The sequence below is a fragment of the Hylaeus volcanicus genome, chromosome 6, assembly GCF_026283585.1.
Source record: "Hylaeus volcanicus isolate JK05 chromosome 6, UHH_iyHylVolc1.0_haploid, whole genome shotgun sequence".
Lineage (NCBI taxonomy): Eukaryota > Metazoa > Arthropoda > Insecta > Hymenoptera > Colletidae > Hylaeus > Hylaeus volcanicus.
In genome coordinates, this window is record NC_071981.1 from 6,975,058 (window position 1) to 6,996,906 (window position 21,849).

The 21,849-nt window shown below is 41.7% G+C and overlaps 1 protein-coding gene and 1 long non-coding RNA gene across 6 annotated transcripts in view; one reads left to right on the top strand and one right to left on the bottom strand.

Annotated features, from left to right (window-relative positions):
• The first annotated feature begins 893 nt into the window (after nt 1-893).
• The window catches only part of LOC128879084 (uncharacterized), a 43,324-nt gene continuing 22,368 nt past the window's right edge, over nt 894-21,849 (top strand). For both annotated transcript variants that reach the window (XR_008457560.1, XM_054127917.1), the window contains exons 1-2: nt 894-2,509; nt 21,472-21,615. Coding sequence is in view for 1 of the 2 variants with exons in the window: in XM_054127917.1 (XP_053983892.1) it covers nt 2,197-2,509; nt 21,472-21,615 (457 nt within the window). In the remaining variant the exon portion in view is untranslated. The remainder of the gene's footprint in view (nt 2,510-21,471; nt 21,616-21,849) is intronic.
• On the bottom strand, nt 6,702-21,478 carry LOC128879088 (uncharacterized). 4 transcript variants are annotated; one of them, XR_008457562.1, is made up of 6 exons: nt 21,135-21,478; nt 20,090-20,201; nt 17,950-18,103; nt 16,887-16,958; nt 8,465-8,537; nt 6,702-7,325 (listed from the first exon to the last, which is right to left on the bottom strand). It is a non-coding gene; the product is annotated as an uncharacterized LOC128879088 (long non-coding RNA). The 4 variants fall into 4 exon arrangements; XR_008457561.1 differs by lacking the exon at nt 6,702-7,325 and having other exon boundaries at nt 7,957-8,537; XR_008457564.1 differs by lacking the exons at nt 16,887-16,958; nt 17,950-18,103.

The window sequence follows — 21,849 nt, forward strand, 5'->3', positions numbered from 1 at the left end:
ATTATCTAGAATTTGTTACTATTTAAATTTTGACTATTACAATCAAGGAAACGCTACCTCGATAGTCGTTCAACATCGTATTCAACTTATGAAAGACTATTTATTTCATGTCGTTCGCATTCGACCGTTCCTTCGTGAATCAGTAGGCGACTGTCTTTTATCTTCCTTAACTCAAATGTTTTAATCGATATTTCCGACAACTGTGGCCCGCGATTTCACCTGCATGGAATACTAACGTTTCAACCCCTTTTTACCCCCATAGGGATTGAATTTCGAAATATCCTTTCTTATTCTTTGTATACATTTTTGTGTATACATCACAAACATCATACCTCTGTGCAAAATTTCAGCATTCTATGTTCAAGGGTTTATCCTGAACATTAATTATAATCAGTCAGGGCTTCATTCTTATACATATACATCAACAGTCCAACGTGTGACGTGAAAACAGTCAAGAACTTTGCCGACACGCGCGGACTCCGAGCCGCTAATTCGCCAGTAGCGAACAGTATCAGCGCTCATGTACGCTGTCAAACTATTGATACTCGTAACCGGAGACGCGTACACGCAGCAACTTCGCTTACCACGCCCGATTACGTTTCCAGAGAAACTATTAAGGGCGGTTCGCCGCTGTCGGAGCTGAACAGCTCCCCGAACACAATGGAACCTGTATTGAATAAGCCCACTTCTCGTAGGTCGGTAGGCGCATAGGCGCGTATTCTGTTAGCTCGGACTCCGGGCTAAGTTCGCCAGCGATGCTTGGTAGTACGGTCACAGACAGGGCTACCCGTAGTAGAGGCAGCGCGATACAAGCTTTGAGCGTGTTGGTGTCAGCGGGCCTCTTACGCTGCGCTCAGTCACGCTGCGAGCTCAGTGACTTCGCGTCCGCCGGTTCGATCGGTTCTTCCTCGGAACCTGAAGACCGCCTCTGCGCGTTCCGTGCATCGCGAAAGTACTCCGAGCGACCATCGCCTCGCTGCCTGGACCCCCGACATAGAATCGTCCAGGAAGGAAAAGAACATTTTCTGATGAAAAGCGGCGTCAACGGAGCGGAGCTGATCGGGTACAATGTTCCACGTGCTCCGCGGGCTGCCGCAGTTTCCTTGAGATTTGAATCGTCCACGCTCGCTTCTTTCAGACGTTAACCTCCTCGGCCCCAGGTGTCCAGAGAACGTCCAACATTCCCTCGGGGCTACCAGAATGCGGACCTAACCCAGACCTAACCCAGCTACCCAGGAGTCTGAAGACTTCTCGGATACCGAGCGATAAAACCGAGATACGTCCTCTGGGCTACGCGAGGAGCTACATTAAATCATAAACGCCGCGGGATTCGAGCTGCGGGGCACCTCTTTCACGTGGAGAGGAAGAACAGTTGGCCGGACCAGTAAATCGGGGTATCGACCATTCGTCTTTCCGCAGAAATCTTCGATAATCCGAGGATCCAGGTGATCTCGTCGATAATCACGACACTGGTCCCGTCAGCTGATTGGGAGGATGACGCAGCGGTCGTTCCTTCCCCGAATCGTCGCGCAAGAGGAAACGATGATCATTCGGTGTGAACAGTGCGACGTCGAGAGTGGACAGTTAGCGAAGGACACCAAGGCGTTCAAGAAAAGAATCTTCGCGGTGCTGACTAGAGGGATTCGTAATAGGCATTGAACGAGCGCTCGTTTCGCAAGGACCCTTGATCTCGCTGCGTGCTGTTGCCTGCGGTAACAGTCAGTGTACAGTGAATGAATCCTGGGGTCGCGCCAGACGATTGCACGATCCTTTCGATCGCGATTGATCCTGAGAGCCTTGTCTCGCCGCTAGTCGTGATTGTTCGTACTCTGCGACGCCGAGTGGAAAGTGACCGGACCCCCTCAGTGACATAATCGAGGAAAGTGTCGAGGCGTTGCTAATTGTCGGCTGGTTGTTTCGTCGTGATGGGGACGTCGAGATCAGAACGTCGAGATTTGCTCCAGTGAGATCGAACGAGTGCCGGTAGAAAAAGTTCTGAAGGTCTGCAAGTGGTCTAGAAGTGATCTGGAAGTGGTCTGGAGGTCTCAGGTGGTCTAGAGGTATCCGTAGTGGGGCTGCGAATCTCTAGCGAAATCGTCCTTCACTTTGTCCAGGTCCAACGATGCGCGATAGTGTCGCGAGAAAGGTCTCCCATCCGATCTGGCTGAAGAACGCGTGATAAGAGTGCTCAGAACAATGTCGTCGCACGGTGAGTTCTCGACGATATCCAGCGAAGAGGTGCCCTCGCTGCCGAAATCCCTCCCCAGTTCCAGGGAGGCGACGGCCGAGGGTAGTTCCAGCTCCAGCGGCGGCTACATGCCCCTTCGCGAGTTCTTGGATCGGTTCTCCTTGCCCAGGGTCGTTAGGCTCGAGGGCACCAGTGGCAGACCGGTGTTGCTCTACAAGCAGCAACAGAAATCGCTTCGAGTTACCGCGACCTTGTGGATACATCGATACAGACACGACGTCAAGGTGGGCCCGGAAATAGTCATCCCCGAGGGGTATCCTGGTAAGTGTCCCGTGGAAACTCCTTCGTTGTTCGGTCCTGCATGTGGAGGTTTTGTCATTTTTAATGTCTTAAAGGCGATGCGCGGTCAAGATCACATACACATCATACAAGGTCACATAGAGATCACACAAGATCGTACAAGGTCACATGGAGATCACATAAGGTCACATACACATCACACAAGGTCACAGGGACATGTTACAAGGTCGCAAATGCTTGATACGACGACCTTGAGACTAAATTTCCTATCAGAGTTTTATTATGAACACTTGAACTGTTGACCTCTAGCTCTTCCACCAGATATATTTTACTTAAAAATTATTGTCGCAAATACTTGGTACAGGGACATTGAGAGTAAACCTTTTCTATCACAATTCTATTGTGAACACTTGAACTGTTTACCTCTAGCTCTTCCACCAGATATATTTTAAAAATAATCGTATAGCTGTGCTTAAAGACTTACATAATAAAGATTGAAAAAGGGAAGAGAACTGACAATATTTAAGGAACGATATAGTAAAACGTCACGTTATTTGAGAGAAACTACTGGAAAAAAGCTAAGCAGAGTAGTGGTTAACGGGTTTTACGTCTTGGGTCATCAAACCTGTCTTAATAAAAGCATTTATTACTCTGCAGGGATAAAATCTCTTTAAGATTTGTACCCATAAAAGAATCCAGTAAAACAAAACCTGGAAACCTGAAGCAGTAGCCATAAAACAACCGTTTCGATTACGAGACGTCTTCGACGAAACCGAGCACTTTTCTTATAAATAGTTTAGCACGGCGTAAGAACCACTCATCCACGAAGTATCGTAATATTGCGTAATATCTTCTTGGGAAGAATATATTTTATTCGAAATGAATCCATAGCAGTAGTAATCCTATCTAATAGACTTGCACTTTCATTCAATATTCGATCATTCGATAAAAAAAATCGAGCTAAGAATTTATATAACTTCCGTCTTTCTATGACTTTGCACTTGTATCATGATTAAATGAAATTAACTGTTCTTATAATTTATAAATTGACTGTTTCTGAAGTGTGTGTTTGACTTCTTTCGTTCTAATAAAATTCTTCGCCACAAAAATGCCTCTCGAAATATCGAACATTCAGTTCACCCAACTTGCAATTTGTCACATCTCGCGATAAGACTTATTATATTACGGATTAGTTGTAGGTTATATCAAACCACAAGAATCTTTACTGATGAATATGCGCCATTTATTTGATCTATCGCGACATACGCATTTACGTCAAACGCTTACATTGATCAAGACGTGTTAGTACAAAATCAGACGCCATTACAGACTAGTGCGATAATTGAAAACTGCTTTGGATGCACGCGAATCGTGCTCGTCTCATGTCGAACTCCTACTGTCGCCACGAGATAGGAAATCCGAGCGAGCAAAAGAAAACGAAAGAGTCTTCTTTTACGATAGAGAGAAAACTCTCTACAATGTTGGCGCAACGATGCTACATAGTGACTCCCCAGGCTGCCGTCTACTGAAAAAAATATGAAGCACTTTCTGTTCCTTTTTCGCAGAGATGAGCAAAACACCTAGGGTTCGAATAAATCTGAAGTTTGCTGATGTGTTTGTCTCGTTTCCTTCCTTGGAAAATATTCAAAAGACGAAACGAAACAAACATATCAGCAAACTTCAGATTTATTCGAACCCTAGGGTTTTGCCCATCTCTAGTCCCACATGCAATATGTATAAAACTTATTTCTTTAATTTTCTCACATATTCTTTCATAGTTATATCTTTTATTTCTCGTAGACATTATAATTTCTTTTCCCTTTAATTAATATATAGGATTTGACAAGAAGTCGAAGCACGTGGTGTGACAATTTATTGATCCAACCACGTTTTCCTAACCTCAAAAATTAGCTTTAGAACTTCCCCAATTTTGTAATCGCACGACGTAATCGGAACCATGCGAAACCTGTCCGATTCGACAAAAAGAAGTAGGGAGCGAGGGTTACTTATAATTGACAGTGAACCGTAATCGGCGACAACCAGCGGTTAGCTTTTAATGGGCCTGGTATCCGGTAGAGATTTTCAGAAAAACGTAAATTATGCCTGACAAAGCAAACGGGAACGGTTGTGATAACCAGCTTAGATCACTGAAACAGGTTATACAGTGGACTCCGCGAAAGAGTCGACGCCGGGGCTTCGTGGTGGACGCTAATGCTCCTCGGCGACAAACTCTGTTGCGCTATCGGGGCCCGTTCCTCTCCTTTTGAATCGTAAACCACTTTGTGGAACAATAAGTTGCAAAACTGGCCCCTGGCCGACCTCTTCCGCGGGATATCTTCGCGCGAACCCTTTATATTGGTTTACTGACATCTGAAACGGAAATTACGAGGCGATAAAACCGGGGTAATGCGGACCTATTAGTTCGAATGGGCGAAGAGTCAAGCAGAGAAAGTTTAAGAGCTGGACGGGGTTGTCGGTCAGAGCAGCTGCTCCGAAACGACGTCAATGATTTCTGAAAAAAAAGCTACAATGGCTGCAAGTATGCATTTTTCACTGGGTGGTTCAAGGAATTTGCAGGGTTGAAGGAATAAACATGATCTCCTGAGTAGAATAGTGTGATATAAATAATAATAATTATATATAACTATTGTCTATTCTACTGTTATTAATATAATATTCTGTGTGTATATCTTTTAATTATATTTAGCATGTGTTTATTGTATTAATTTTATATCATTGATGTATAAAATCTGCAGTCTGGGTTTGCACTCAAGAATTTCAACATTAAACAGGTTTCAAAATTTCTTTCATCAACTCACAAGGATATGAAGAATTAGAGAAAATCACTCTGAGTAGAACAGTGTGATATAAATAACAAATTAGGAATGAAGCTATTATGTTTCCCAATGTGCATGCATCCTACAGTATTATAGCTTTAGTTTATGAGATTGGTACTCTTGCAACGTTTTGTGCATTCTAGGTCCTTGCAGACTATTGCATTCCTCAACTGAGTCAATTTGAAATCCTTTATTGTCTTAGTTTCAGTGTATTGTGTTACTATTTCTTCTTGAACCTTGCTTGGACATTCTATTAGCCTCTTATCTTCATTGCCAAATTCCTAGTTGCATTACTTCAGAAACATCCTAAACAACTAATTAAATCAGACCTCAAATCCTCAATCCTCAATGTCATTAAATAGTTGAAAGTAAATGTTTCAAAGTTGAGTGTAATCAATAAGTTTAATAATATTTTAATTCCTCAGCTAAATCAGTACCAACTTAAAATCTTTTATTACCCTAGTTTCAGTGTATTCCATTGATATTTCTTCTTGAACCTTTCCTTATCATTACTTCCAAAGCCTTCAAAACATTAATCACTATTCCTTTAACCCTACTGACAGTAATTTATAAATTGAAAAATTAGTAAAATCCACTCATCGTTTCTCAATTGAATGTAAATCTTTCAAAGTCGTGTGGGCATGGCAGTTAGCCAGCCTCTCGCTCGAGTTGCGTCAGAGCAACGTCATTGAAACCTGTTGATTCGATCGACCATGATGAAAGGAGGTTGCAGCGTTCGCGTCATGCGTAAAAAATCCAGTTACGAATTTTGTTTTCGCGTGCGTTACGTGGATATATCGGTGATTCATCGAGGAAAAGCGCTACGTTACTTGCAACACTTTTACTATTGGCGTCGGTCAATCGGCCCACATCGCCCGTTTACGCGAACCCGCCATGAATGAATCATTGTTTTCAGATAGTGGAATGATGGTAGGCACTTGGTGGGGGCCGCACTGACCTTTCCAATCTTGAATATAAATTGACTCGCCGGATAAACGTGCGGCGTGAGTGGCACTTCGTAGGAAGCTTTCGAAATTGGGGAAAACATCAGGAAATCTTTGTTTGCAGCGTGGAAATTTCTTGCAGAGTCCATACTGACCTTTCAAATTACAATTGAGTATTATGTACAATTATAATCAGTTGGCAACTGTTGTAATTAATGATAGGTTTATTAACATACGAGACTATAGGTGCTAAGAGGTACCAACTGTGATACACGTGTTTAGTTCCTTTTTCCTATGAGTTGCAGTTCTGTCTTTACTGTACTTACTTACCCTTTCTGTTCCTTGCAGATGCAACATTGTAACTTTGTAACACACGTTCTCTAATAAACATTTATTTCCTAATTAAATCAACACATTATTAATACATCCAAGTTGTATTCTTATAATTACATGGTCTTTTTATCAGTAACAATTGTTTACAGTTAATCACGTAATCAATTTTATAATCTTAATAGGGCTCTAACGATTCGTTTAATATAAATAATCCTAGACTCACACTACGCTACTCTGTGAGACGTAGGTACCACACAATTTCAAAACAATGAAAATATAATTTACTTTCGAACGTGCATAATGAGAAGAGATGCTTCTCCGTATCGTTTCAACGCACACGCACCAACTCGAGCGTTGTAAATTATTTGGACGTAAGATCGTTATCGCCGCCAATAAGGATGATCATTCCGTAAAACCTACAGCACGAGACAAGTTGGCCTGCTCCAATTTATTGTAGCGAATAGCGCAACGCGCGCGTCTAAGCGAGCTTTACGGCACGCTCGTAAATATGCGATCCGTACTGGCCGACGCAGGTTATATCGAACACAGGCACTAACAGTAAATTGACTAAGGAAACATTATTTAACGCCTACGAATTCGCTATAAGTGCCGCGCTATTCACGATGAGCCACGAATTATAAAAATCGGGACGCGTGCCCACGTGACATCGGATCCACTCGGTCTTGATCGCTCGACCTCTTCGCCATTGTTGCTGGAAGAGACCTAAAAGAAAAGGAACAGTATCAGAAGAATTGTTTCTTACGTCGAGAAAGCATAATTAACACTTTTAGTACAGGAATATTGAAAATTTCTACTGTGATTACATTTTGTTTATAAGTTATTGGAAAGTACATAATGAGACACTTAGATGTGGTATTTACTTTTGTAACTCCACCGAAATTCAAGAATTTCGTTCAAATTTCGTTCAAATTCATTATCTTTGACATTTTGTTTAGAGATTATTGGAAAGTACATAATGAAACACTTATATGTAGTATTTATTTTTGTGACTCCATCTAAATTCAAGAATTACATTTAAATTCATTTTCATTGACATTTTGTTTACAAATCATTGGAAAGTACATAATGAAACACTTATATGTGGTATTTATTTTTATAACTCCATCTAATTTCAAGAATTACATTTAAATTCATTTTCTTTGACATTTTGTTTTTATTAAAGACTACATAATGAAACACTTATATGTGTATATTTATTTCTGTAACTGAATTTGTCAGTTTCAACATCATCTAGATAAGAGCTCTCATTAGTAATAATCAATACCACTTCAAATATTCATTAAATTTTAGCAAAATTCCATTTTAATATATATCGTATGTATTTGAAATCTAAAATGCCGTACGGGAATGGTTGCTAGTCAGGATAACGATTATGACGAATGTTTATTACTACGTACGTAGTAAAACACGAAAGAATGTGGTTACGATGGAATCTGAAATGTGGTGTTACAACTGCGAAGTGACGTGGCTCGTAAAATAATTAAAACTCAATAAACAAGTTACTTTATCATCCAGGCAGACTCTTTACGGAAACTAGTGTCAACGTTCCCAAGACATAAAAGTTGAGACTCATTTAGGAAAATAAAAAGAAATATAATTCATTCTATACATTTTAGCAGATATTCCACGATTTGATCCACGTATTTTCGTTCGAATCTATTCGCGAGCATTATGACGTCCCCCATAGTGCCGCAAAGATTCATCAAAGTCGTGCGTACCGTGGCCTACAAAAGGAAGACAAGTTAGCGAAAAAAGGAAGGCCGCGAAGCGCATACAATCCAGAACAAAGTGTACACCAGAAGCATGCTTCTACCCGCCATGAATCATTGTAATCAACTTACGACTGGAGGGCAAAAAGCTCCGCACATTTTTGCTCCAATGGCCGACGTTTTCCAGAAGACGCGTAGCGAACCACTGAAACAAAATAAAGACGTTCATGTCGCGCGCAAAAAAAAAAGAAAAAAGATGTAAAGATGTACGTCTTCGATGTATTCCGAAGGAAAGCGGACGGAACTCCGCGAATGAAAGCGTCCCGGGGCACCGCGCCGGAGCCTCGACTTATGAAATTGTAATGGCGCACGGTCGATCGGCAAGGACGTCGATTTTAATTTCACCGGAGGAGCAGCTGTCTACCTGGCGACTCGAGGTCTACGGAAAGACCGCTGATTACTGTTCGAATCGGTAGTAAAGGAGGAGGGAGAACGGAATCTTTGTCGAGGGAACTTGAACCTTCAACCGGGATAAAATTACTGAGGAAGATTCAACCGTGCATCCGATTCCAGGGACTGATAGCGACGATGGACGATATCGCACAAATCACCGGCTCACTTAACTACTATTCGTGCAAACCCTCGGCTACGACTACGGGCTCCAGTTTACAGTAATTTATTAGGCGTGTAAACCTCCAGCTCTCGCCGGGGTCGACGGCCCCGTCCCTCTCATCAGGAGACCTTCGGCTCGTTGCATTTTTTTCCCTCCGCCGCGACGCTGTTGAAATGCGTTCGACGAAGAATGCCAAGTTTTGCGGAACTCGTACTTGGGGAGTTATCGACTATCCCGCGAGCGCGGGCAAGAAACTCGTCGACCGTTTGTTTTCTAACAGTTTTCAACTGTAGCAACTGAATAACGAACTGTCGTTTCCGATTGGTCGCCATTGGAGCCAAAACCCGGAAACAGAGTAAAGGAAAGAGAGTAAGAGCGGATTTGGAGCACCGTTCGTTGCAGAAATTGTACAGAGAATCAGATTGTTTTAGCGTAGTTTCAAATTTTAATATTATTACGTCGAAAGCTTTGATACGGTTAACCCTTCGCAGTCACCCGGGGTCAAAATGACCTCAAGCGCAACTTTGAGCTAGAATTGATATGAGTTATTAATTTTATGGAAATATATTAAAATTTGTTAGAGTTATGATTTTTTTTACACATTGCCTTCTTGCTGATTTTTGTTCACCATTTTAGAAATTTGATAAAAAATTTTTGCCGTGATATTCTCATTCCGAAAGGTTCAAACTAATATCCTGAATTTTGATGAGTCGTTTGGAACGATACTGGCAACGCGGTAATTGTTTAAACATGGGTGGGGTCATTGGGACCCCCTGTATTAATCTAGAATTGAAATTTCATTTTTCAATTAGCAACAGCTAAATACATGGTTTCGATTCATTGTAAATTCAATCTGCAAGTCATTTTCTCTACATTTTTTGTTTGAAACTTATTCGATCGAGTATGATAAATAGACTTAATATTAAAAACTTGGTATTGGAATAAAGATATAAATATGAAATATATCGATTTAAACACCTATAAATTTTGGCCCGAGAATGGCCACTTCCGCTTTTTACCTTAATGGCGCCGGTTGTCCGATCATAACCTAGAAGATCACTACGTCTAAATATCTAGACCTAGCATCAGTTTCGAGTAGCTAAATAAAATAATTCTAAACCTCATCAAGGCACATCATTAAATTGTAGTAGCCTTTAATGCCTAGATCACAAAAATGGAAGTTTTAATATCAGAAATCCAACGGTTATATGTATGTAAAGTTGAGCACTTAGGGCGTATTTGACTGGTCAATCCGATGCCATATTGTTTTTCATCCAATATGGCAGGTCCGTTGATCGATTAGGCAGAGAATGACATTAAAATGGTAAAACATGTTACGAAAATACTGTCTGAGTATGTTTGGAGTCTAATTGGCCAAAAATGCTCAACTTTAGATACGAATAACTTTTAAACCGTTGGATTCCTAACCTTAAAACTTAGATTTATGAATTCCAGGCATCAAAAACTACTAAATGGTTTTAACAAAGTCAATAAATTTGGATGCCCAAAGTAAAGTTCAAAAAATTCTGTTCTGTTTATAGCGATAGTTGTTTCTCTACAGTACAGATAAAACAAAATGGACAATATGTTATAAAGTGATATATATGGTATAGAGTTCCTTGTTTAAAAAAGATTGCTGTTCATTTGTGCGTTAAAATCCAAACAAACTTCTTGGCCAGATAATATTTTATCGTAGAGATCGTTATTGAAATTGTGAACAAATATTCCTAATTGAATTTCTCCGTGATATAACGCAGAAATTTAATTTCAATTTTTGCTTATTCCGAACGAAATAATTCGTCCCTGAAGAGATTAAGATAATGAACGTATGAAAAGTTACAGAGACGGATAGTTCCTGTCATGTTGGTTATACATTGCGTCGACATCCCGCCTCCTCTTATTCTCTTACATTTCGCTTTTCTCTTGCATTCTAGTCATACGAATCAATCATACCTTCCTGTATCTCGCTGCAGCGTTCACTGTTGCGTTTAAGATTCCGTTGCTATTTTCCCATCAGCCCCTTGCCACATCTTAAAAACGTCATTTACTATGTAATAGTAATCCTTTACCCAACAACGATAAATAACAAACGTAATTATCAGTTTCTTCTTCATCTCATACTTTCATTTTTAGTGAATCGTAAAATCTATAAAGCGGAGTGCAATATCGATAACATAGTGCAATTTTTTGCCAAGGCTTGGTAAGATAGAGCCCTAACTAATTAAAAAATTACCAACAGTGTAATACACATTACCAACAAAACAATCTGTTTTATAGGTAAAGTATGCGAAGCATACCGAGACTCGGTAATGTAGAACCCTGACTAATTAAAAAGTTACCAACAGTGTATTCCACATTACCAACAAAACGATCTGTTTTGTAGATCAAGTATGCGAAGTTGCCGAGACTCGGTAACGTAGAATCCTAATTAATTAATGAATTACCAACAGCGTATTCTACATTACCAACGAAACGATCTGTTTTATGAATCGAGTATCTCGCTTTACAAAGAATTCTATCGACCCCTGTGTCCACGATTTGTTCACACCCTGTAGATCACATAGGCGCACTAAAGACTTCCCGATACAAAGATGATGCACTGTAATTATGGAGAGTAAGTAGCCGTTGAACAACAAATTTCATGCTTCCAACGATCGTGGCCTTAGAGCAAGGGATCACGAAGATCGTTTCAACTGATGACCACGTGAATTGAAAACTCCTCGAGGAAACTTGGCCAGACAAACTACACCCGACGTATCGTTATTTGCTCGTGGACATGCTAGACACTCAACACACCGCAGGAATATTTCGCCAGACGAGCCCACGGCGATGACTGCTCACCCTTGGTTTTTAAATAACGGTCATTACGTTCTGGGCATGCCCATCCACGGACGCCGCCGAGCGGCAGAATGGACGACAATAAAGGAGCTGGTCCGGTTTCGATCTGTCCAGCTGCGGTGGACTGTCTAATTTTCGCAAACCGATAGAGTCTATGGAACTAACCTCCAAACCATTACGAAACACTGCCACTAACCCGTGGTTTTCGTGTTTTTATTTTTTCCTGTCGCCATTTTATGATGATTAACGCAGCCATAACGTGTTGCGCTCCCATACTACCATTCCCTGTTTGAACTATTGTTCTTGTAGGGTTTGCTTGGTTTCAGAGAACTATAATGCCACAAAATAATGCAACAAAATAATGCAACAAAATTTTATGTATTAACACTGAACCTATCCCGGACCAGTCAAATGCATTCTTGTGCGACAAAATCGCACGTAGCTAAGCCGCGACAAGAGTGGGGGCAGACTGACGTTGCTGTGTAGGTTCTATTCGCGCTAACTTTTCAAGATGCTTTTGTCGATTAGATTTAATGCAGTTCATCAATCGATTGAATAAGGATAAAGTGTCTTTCTTTCTTTCCTTCTTTCCTTCTTCTATCCTTATTCTATCGCTTGGCATCTTGAGAAGTTAGCGCGAATAGAACCTACTCGGCCACGTGAGCCTGCCCCCACTCTTGCCAAGTCTCGCTACGAGCGATTTTGTCGCTGCACGACTGTCAATTAGGACATAGGGTTAATTATACACAATGTCTCTGATAACCGATAACAGTATCGAAAACGGTTTGCAACATGATCATCCTGAAATATCAAATTGAATGCCTTGGAAGTTGTCTGCAGAAAAAAAATGTAGAGTTAAGCTTGCTTGCACATACGTAGTTGGCACCAGACTAATCTAACCGCAGACAAGCGTCGCTCAAACAAGCAAAAAGTGTTTCGTAAAGTATCGTCGAAAACCGGAATACGGTAGCGCTAAAAACCTACACGAAGCCGGCATGAAAGCATTCGCTGCGGGTGTAGGCAGAGAGACGTTTAAAAGACCCGTACCCCAGGGGGGAAGATAACATCTGGAGTTGCGGGGGCCATTGTCCGTTTCATTGAAAAGGGAGGGCTCCTTTCACGAGGCGGAGAAAAATCTGAATCAGAATTAATTCCTGAAGAGCGTTACAATGTGACGTGGGTCTCCCGAGCGCACCTGGATCAAGCGAACATCTGGTTCCACGAGGGGTAAACAACCTTAAGCACAGTTCCTCCCGTAATCCTCGAGACCATTTACAGTTTCTAGACGGAACAATCGCGCGACACAGCTTTATTCGCCGCCTGTGCCCTGAATGTTGAGCCCGGACACGTGGTACGGCTGACGTGAATGCGTTTCGTAACGCATCTGTGCACGCGCACGCGCGGACCGCGAGCGCGTTGTTTCCGATTACTAGAAATTGGGCCGCGATAGACTCACCGAGTCGATGGAATTTACCACCATTTCTATTTTTATAAAAAGAAAGAGCAAGAAAGACGATTCAATTGCAAAACATTTCGACATATCTGAAAATGGGAAAGAACTCAAACTTTATTTAATTATTCCTTTATGAGGGAAGATGGATGAAATGTTCATCGATCTCTCTTTGTGTAGAATTCGACACTCTCTAAGATTTGTTTGAAACATTTCTCTACATATTTGCAAGTAACGAACGTACACCAGGAAAAGCAAAGTCTCCGAGAGGTCGTTACCAAGCCCCGACTTCAAAGCGGAGGAACGAAATTAATTAATATCCGAGTAATCAACAAACACGCTGGATAATTTAAGAGTTTTCCAACAATGTAGATTGAAACGCGTTCCGGATGTTTTCGCTGCGGTTAAAAAAATGTGCGTAGGGTACATTGTGAGCTCTGACAATGATTTTGACGTAGCGCGGCCTGGCACTTTCTCAGACAACGCATTATTATTTGAATAATGAATCAAAACGCCATGTAACTTGGTAATTAATAGAGTAATTTCGCGATGGCGCATCTTAATTAAACGAGGAGGAAGCTGACCCACGAAACTGTTATCGGGACTCGCGCATTTTCCCCGCGTTTAACGCGACTTTTCCAGCAATTTTTCCAACGGATACGACAATCTCTTCGATCGCTATCTGAACCCGCCAAACAAGTCACGTTAACTATGTCGGATACGCGCGTGGAAATGGAAAGTGGAGGAAGCACTCTTGTGTAATTCTTTGTTGATTACAAGGAGTACGCGATTGCAAAGTTTCTTTTCCGGAATACACGCTCCCTGGAGTATCCTGCGTACAGTGTACAAGCTGGTATACGAGGAATCGCACTTAATTTACCTTGGAATTAGGATTTTTCGAATTTATACAACTCCGTACGAGATTGGTAGATATACATTGCTATTTATAGCTAATAATTTTCATAGAATTATACCTAATAAAATTGAATTTTGTAAGTATATAATAATAATTGGAATAATTCTACGTGAAACTATCGCCAACGAATTGGCAATGTTCTCGCGATGGAAATGAGTCCAAACACCCTGTATAACGCGTCATTTATCGTTTATCCACCTAGAATCCTACTTTCAGTTTTAAAAAATGTATGTTTATCAATTTTCTACCTAAACAGTGATGTGTAGTGTTAGATGTAGGATAATATAATGATATCACTCAGAGTATTTTGTATCTTAATCATTAATGCATGTGCCACTTGGTCTTAGAAACAAAATTAAACATTTTCAATCCTTTCTATGATGCTTTTTAAATTGGATACACACTTTAATAAGGGCGTATCTGGGAGTTCCTGCATTAGACGCAATTGAATACCGACTCGTTTCCTGCATCTGGAACATTCTAGAGTACGCAATAATAATTTATCAAATTCCGAAATCAGCCGTTTGTTATGAACAATACGTAGTAAATCAGCATAACGCATGATCCAGTTGAATACTTATTCTCCGCGAATAATATAATCGTTAGTATGTGCATTAGTTGGTCCCTGAAATGGAGGAGGAGTGGTTCTCAATCAAGATCATTCTTCACACACGCCTTACTCGTGAAAAATGTAAAAAATTAAGTCCCTAGTATTTTTCGCCTACGAGATTACACCAAAAATATTAAAATAATTTATGAGTATCAGAAGTAACAGTGAAATATTATTCGAATACTAAAACTTTCAATAAATACTCGAATCTCGAAACACGCAAGAAAAAGATAATTAAAACTGATATATAATTATCAGTAATTAAAAACTGATAACCTAATATTAAAAATTAAGGATACCCAGTACCCCCAGGTCTACTTAGAATTGTCATGAGCCGCTTACCTTACAAAACCTACGTATCACAGCTCCAAACAACGCCTCTCTCGTGAAAAATGTAAAAAATGAAGTCCCTAGTATTTTTCGCCTATAACATTACACCAAAAATATGCAAATAATTAATCAGTGCCCAGAATACTGAAACTATGACTATCCAACAAATACTCGAACTTCCAAGCACACAAGAAGAAGACGAAGGGTAGTCAGAACCAACAGGTCTACTTCGAATCGCTGTGAAGCCCCTACCTCATCAAACCCAGAGCTGGGGAAAACCCTAGTCTTCGAACAAATCTGAAGTTTGTCTCGTTTCCTCTTTTGAACATTTATCAAAGAAAGAAACGAGACAAACACATCGGCAAACTTCAGATTTATTCGAAGCCTAAAGTTTTGCCCATCTCTGCTCTCATGAAAAATGTAAAAAATTAAATCCCTAGTATTTTTCGCCTACAACATTACTCCAAAAATATTCAAATAATCAATCAGTGCCCAAAGTAACAGTGAAATATTCGAACACTAAAACTATCCTATCTAACACTAAGACTATCCTACAAATATTCAAGCTTCCAAACGCACAAGAAGAAGAAGAAGGGTCACCAGTACCCACAGGTCTACTCCGACTCTCCCTAAAGCCCCTACCTCACCTACGTGTCGCAGCTCGAAACTCCAAAAAGGATTCCGTTGTCCAAATGTGTTCTCCGTGTTCGCGCAGTCGTATCAAAAACAAATTCTGCCGCGACCGCAGCCAGAGCGGGTATGGTGTGGGATGGGCAGCCGGAGCTCGAGCGAAGATTTAGGTCTCCCCGCGGCTAGGATCGTCTGTGGGAGCCCGTGAGCATTCCAGGACGAACGATCGGCGCGCGCGAGCGCTAAGAGGCAGGATTCGAGACGCAGCGTGCGTGCATTCGCATCGGGGCGGCATTCTTAAATCAATTAGCGACAACCAAAAGAACCAGCCGACCTTCGGTCAGCCAACCACTCGGCTACCGTGTCCCCGTTGCCTCGGCTCGCTGGTATTACCGCCGCGGGGCGCGCGCCTCCTATCGTCTCGAACTTTGGAACGCTTTTTGCAACCGAACCGAAACACGCCGCCGTGTATTTCCTTCCTACTAAATGGCTACATCCTTTGTCCTTCTACGGAAGACCACCAACCGCGAACACGGTGGAACGCGAGGGCCCGGTTTATTTAAAATCTCTAGACCAACGTTTTTCCACGGGACACCGAACGCCACGGTCCACGGCAATCCCGAATAAGGGGACACTGGGGGGACATGGGATGGGGATCGGTTTCGGGAACAACATTCATTTCGGTTTCGAACTTTGGAGATCCGAGACTATCGGCCGAACGGTTGCTTAAATTGCCGTGGATGACAAGTTTGTGTTCGTGAACACCGGGGAACATTAATCCTCGGTCTGGGTGAATCCGATGCGGAATCGTCTAGTGGTTCCCAACTTGGAAGATCGTTTTAGGTTAGGAAGGGTGTAGATTGCGCCATATAGATCACGGGATAACTATTAGACATCAGAGATTAGCAAACTCTAGTGTTTGTCTCGTTTCCTTCTTTAGAAAATTTTCAAAAGAGGAAAGGAGATAGACAGATCGGCAAACTTCAGATTTATTCGAACCCTAGGGTTTTGCCCATCACTGTTAGATATGCACAGTAACGCTCTCGCGATATGTAAATGAATGTTGTTCCCTTATAGGCAGGGAGAAATAGTATCAGGTTATAAAGAGTTTATAATTACTTTAATATAAATGACTGACAAAAAATACGAGCGCTCGGAGCAACGTACCCAATAGATCCAATAGTGTTGAAGAAATAATTTCAGAGGTTGGTGTTGCTTCTATTAGCAAAGGTGGCAACACTGAAACAAAAGAATGTGTGCGAGTGTTAATGTATCCGGGGCAGACCCTGTATGAATGTTGGAACGAACGAACGTGTATTGTTGGTTAAGAGTAAAAACTGTAAAACGTGGTTTGAGAACCTATTTCATATCAAAGAACATCGAGCATAGTAATTGCAGACACCGAGTGCAATTTCAGTGTATCAAATTAATTACAAGCAGAATATATTTTTCTATATTATTTTCAACGAAACCTAAGTAACTGCGCACGTTTCTATCTTCATTTCCTCGCTAAAGCTCAACAAATAGAATAAAATTCAAAAAGCGAAAACAACTTTCTTACAAGAACAAGAACTAATAGATACTATCTTAATAATTCTAGTCTCGCGCAGCACACCAGCGCACTCTAGTGTGTTAAATCATAGACTCAGTCAACGGTCAGTAGATGTCACTGCTTTTTTCAACAAGGTGCAATATGATTGTGGCTAAATCAACATACATTTTTGAGCACGTAAACATCAAAGCAGTGATTCTCAACTCTTTCAGTTAAGAAGATATTTCTAACTGAACCGAAGGACAGCAGCTGGCAGAGAATGGTATCAAGCGTGACACAGAACAACGCAGATCGGCGCGCAACACTTAGAACGTCGTTATTTTATTTTCCACGTCCGATCGCCGCACGGTTACCATAATTGCCCGCGCATCTGGGGAGTGCATTACTCTCGGAGGAGTTCGTAAATTAGCAGGAATAACAGAACAGCGTATTACGCGCGTTACTTATGATACGCAAAACGAAATGGAAAATGCGAAACGCGCCGAGCGTAAAATTGGCGTTTGCCAGTAAATCATGTGTAAGTATATACGCCTATCGTGGCAACGTTACCAACGCGATGCTTATAACCGAAGACGTAGCATGGAAGCCCGTTACAAATGACATAACGGCAACTTCGATCTTGTGCCAGCCGGAGAAAACGAGGCAAAACACGAGTAATAGTGCAAACCGCGGTAATACCTGGAAGTGGATTGATATTTCTTTTCTTTGGCGGATCGTTGTGGTCGGCGATTGGATCGGTGATGGGGACAAATCGAAGGTGGAACGAAATTGGTCGATCGAACAGTCTCGAGGAGGATTGGGACTGGTCGAACACTTGACTGGCATCTGAGTGCTGCAAATAGAATCCATATAGGTTAATAATTAGGTACATATTGAGGAATGCCAGGCCAAAGGAAAGAGTTAAGAAAGGTTAAAGAAAACTATTAAAAAATGGAAATGGAGCTGTTATGTGTAATCGCAAGTTACAGACTGAACAAAGCATGCATCCAACTTAAGGCGACGCATCGGAGCAGAGAGTGAGGGTAGTTTCAACATATATTGGTATTGGTTAAAGTCGGTAAGGCGATGAATCAATTCTATTGGACAGTATATTCAAATTTAAAACCTTCTTTTCATAAAACTAACGAACTCGATGCCCTATAATTTGAATGCACCTGGTACTGTGTAAAAAGATCAGGTTGTCAGTCCTCAGTCTGTAGCAACGCAAGGCACAATGCCGTTCTCCTTTCTCTATAAGCAATTAATAAGTAATACATTATTAATTTCGCCAAAGACTAGCGAAAGAAAACCATACGTGTTATATTTCCAAGATCAGAACGATCCCATTGTCTCCGGGAATAAATTAAACAGAAAGGCAACAACCAGTCGCATTCCTGTCGACCAATTACAGCCAGAAGAAAACCATACGGTTTCCGGCGTGTTTCATTGGAAATCGCGCGGCGTTCGCTAACCAGAGATGGGAAAAGTTTTATTCGAATAGTAGATGACGAATGGAAATACCGTGGGCCAGTGGTTCTCAAACAAACAACAGAAAAAGAAAAAGAACCGAGAATTTCAACCATCTCTAAAGCGTTAATCGGACGCTTTTCTCCTGCGGGACGCCGACAGAGACGAAAAGACGACCTGGCAAGATTCTAAGTCCTCTTAAACTGCATAGCAATTACCCGAATCGCGACAGTAACTCGTGGCTGGCTATAATAACAACGCGGGGTAATTTTATATGCATAACGCGTATCGGTTAGCGGCCGATACGAGGCCACACACCGCATTCGCCGACGCGTTTAACTATAATTTAAAAGCATCTCGTTATATTTCTTCTCACGTTTCTCGTTACTCCATCGCACACAGGCCTCCAGACGGGGGACCCCCATAGTCCTCGCGTTCGCGTACCCAACGAGCGCGCATGCGCAAGAGGGTGTAATATAATTCAGCGCCCTCCTCCCCGTCCCCGGTTGCGTTTCGTTCGAACGATATATACCGCGCGAATTACTTGCGCATAATATACTGCGAAACAAAGCCCGTTAACGTCACGAAACGGTAAGCTACATGGTATTTTGTTTAGTGTCCCGTAACTTATGCTGTCCACGGACGACTTTGTAAAAGACAGGGTAATTGAGTACTCGCGCCGGATGACGGGCTGATACGAGCGTGGTTCTTTTTATGCGCGCCGAACCCCGAACGTAAATCCGTTTCGTTCGGGGCGATATCTGAAAATGTTCGGGCTGATTTATACCCCGGATCATCCGGTGTACAGGACGTTTCATTGTCGGTGGGGGGACTGGTAAATGGATTCAACGCGCCGAGAAAAAGAGTCGAAACAGTGCGAGCGTATGACTCGTTCGACCTTGTCTTTGAGTTACGACTCTTGTTCTTTTTTCTTTCTTTTTTTTTGTGAATCATCATTTTGTACTCGCGTACGAGGTGCGGCTATAAATTAACGAGACCGGCGCAGTAATGATAGCGCATTTTTTAAAGAAATTTACGTTTTAACTTGCATCCCATTTAAGGTGCAACCGGTGACACTGATTCATGTCATGGCCAATGGCACACTTCGTACCTCTTCTTCTACACGGTACGCCCCTAGGTAGCGCGACGCTACAACGCTTGTGGAGAGAGCTTAGGTGTCTACCGCAAGAAATAGAGAGCCACGAATTATCGATTTTGAAGGATTACACCTTATTCTCTATGCGACACGTTCAGACGCGTTCCTTTGAACACCGGAGAAGCAATCTCTTTTGTCCGTTACAAAAAAGGAGAGGGGACGCCACTTAAAATTAAACTTACCAACTAAGTAACAAAAACTTACTAGCTAACTAACCTATAATGCTGCGGTCCAATCTAGGGACCTTTCCGCCACACGCTTGATGGGGTTCCTGGAACGGTGCGACGTAGGTGCACGGAATTAGGCCATCGATTGCATGACAAAGAACCTGAAATCATTCAAAGTATATGAATGATATTAACGTGAATAACCAACGTGATGAGTCACACGGATTTCTATGGAATGTCAATGTTGCGTTAAGAGTTTTGAGTGGTTCAAGGTGCAATTAAATTATTATGTATTGATTGAACGATATTAAATTTATTATTGAACGTTACTTCTTTAGTATAATCTATATACAAGTATCTACACACAAATATCGTGTAACAAATACGCTACCAGATGTTATAGCTTGTGATATTACTTAATCTTGTAACATCTTCTTCACACTCAAAATTACTCGTAATTCATCCAGCAACTAAGGCATGATCGTTACATTCCATTAGCATAATCTTCATAAATCTCGAATGAAGCTTTTATCGCACACTTCTTATTTTTCCCCTCTTCCCTTGTGCATCGTACCTAACGAATGCAAATAAACATTTTCATTGTGAACACTTTAAAAGTTCCTGCCCCTCAAACGTCAAACATCAACCAGAATCAATATTCTTTGTATAATACCAGCGAATGATTCAACAATGCTGAAACTTAAATGTCACTTCCTTTATTATAAATTCTCTTAGCGTACCAGCAACGACCATAAACCCTCGTTGCAGTGTCTGAATATCATTATTCCCCAAGTAATTGAGAAGTGAAATTTGCATTCAATCGTAGAAAGCATTATTCCTGTACGCCTAATGCTCCCGCGAGGAGCATTCCTTTTAAAGATTATAACCGGAAACATGAACTCTTACGACACGTGACGTGAACTTTGTTCAAACGTAATGTTAGAATCAAATCGTCCCGCCATGTAGGTGGCGCTTGCGGCGCCAGGGCTTAACCGCCCCCTGTTTATATATCTTTACATAACCTTTAATATATATGTTGTAATCACATTAATATTCTGTATTCAGAGGTAAAGGCAATATGACGTCGTACTAACCTATCAAAGTACGCCAAAGATACACATCTTCATGTACCCATATCTTTTAAACCGTTGGTTCCCCAAACTTTTAACTTGCATTTTCGGACTTTTCAGGTTAAAAACTACAGGATTTGATAAGTTTTAACAAAAAAAAAAAAAAAAAAATGGGCCAAGTGCCAAACCATACACATAAACTACCACGTTTCTACAAACCGAGCTCGCTTTCGTCCAAAAAGACTTTTCCTTTTCTTTCGACAACCTCAATCGCAGCCCTCGCAGTTTGCGCCTGTAATTCTTGAATCGCTCTATATACGTAAGCTCTGAAAAGCTGAGTTTCCATTTCCTCTGGTTTCAGGATGGTTTTCTGTGATATCTGGCACCAATACAACGGGTGGCGCGCGCGTCTACAGAAGAGTGGATTCCCTAGTGCGAGCAGGAGTCCCCGCGTTCCTATTGGCAGCGCCACTGAGGGCGTACATTTTGACGCACTCGAAAATGGGTAAGTGACAATATCGCGAAGACGAATGGCGGACTTAGAACCGAACGTCGTTGCGACATACGCACGGCTATGCAGGGGCCTCGTTAGCCGAGCGATCTGTGAATTAACTTCTTGCACCATCGGCCTTTCTACCGGTCGACTCCGTGTCCCTCTGGGGCCTTAATTAAGAGCACGGGTCAGCCGATGGAAAAATCCGATCGAGATTGACGAGAGAAAGAAAGAGAGAGGGAATAC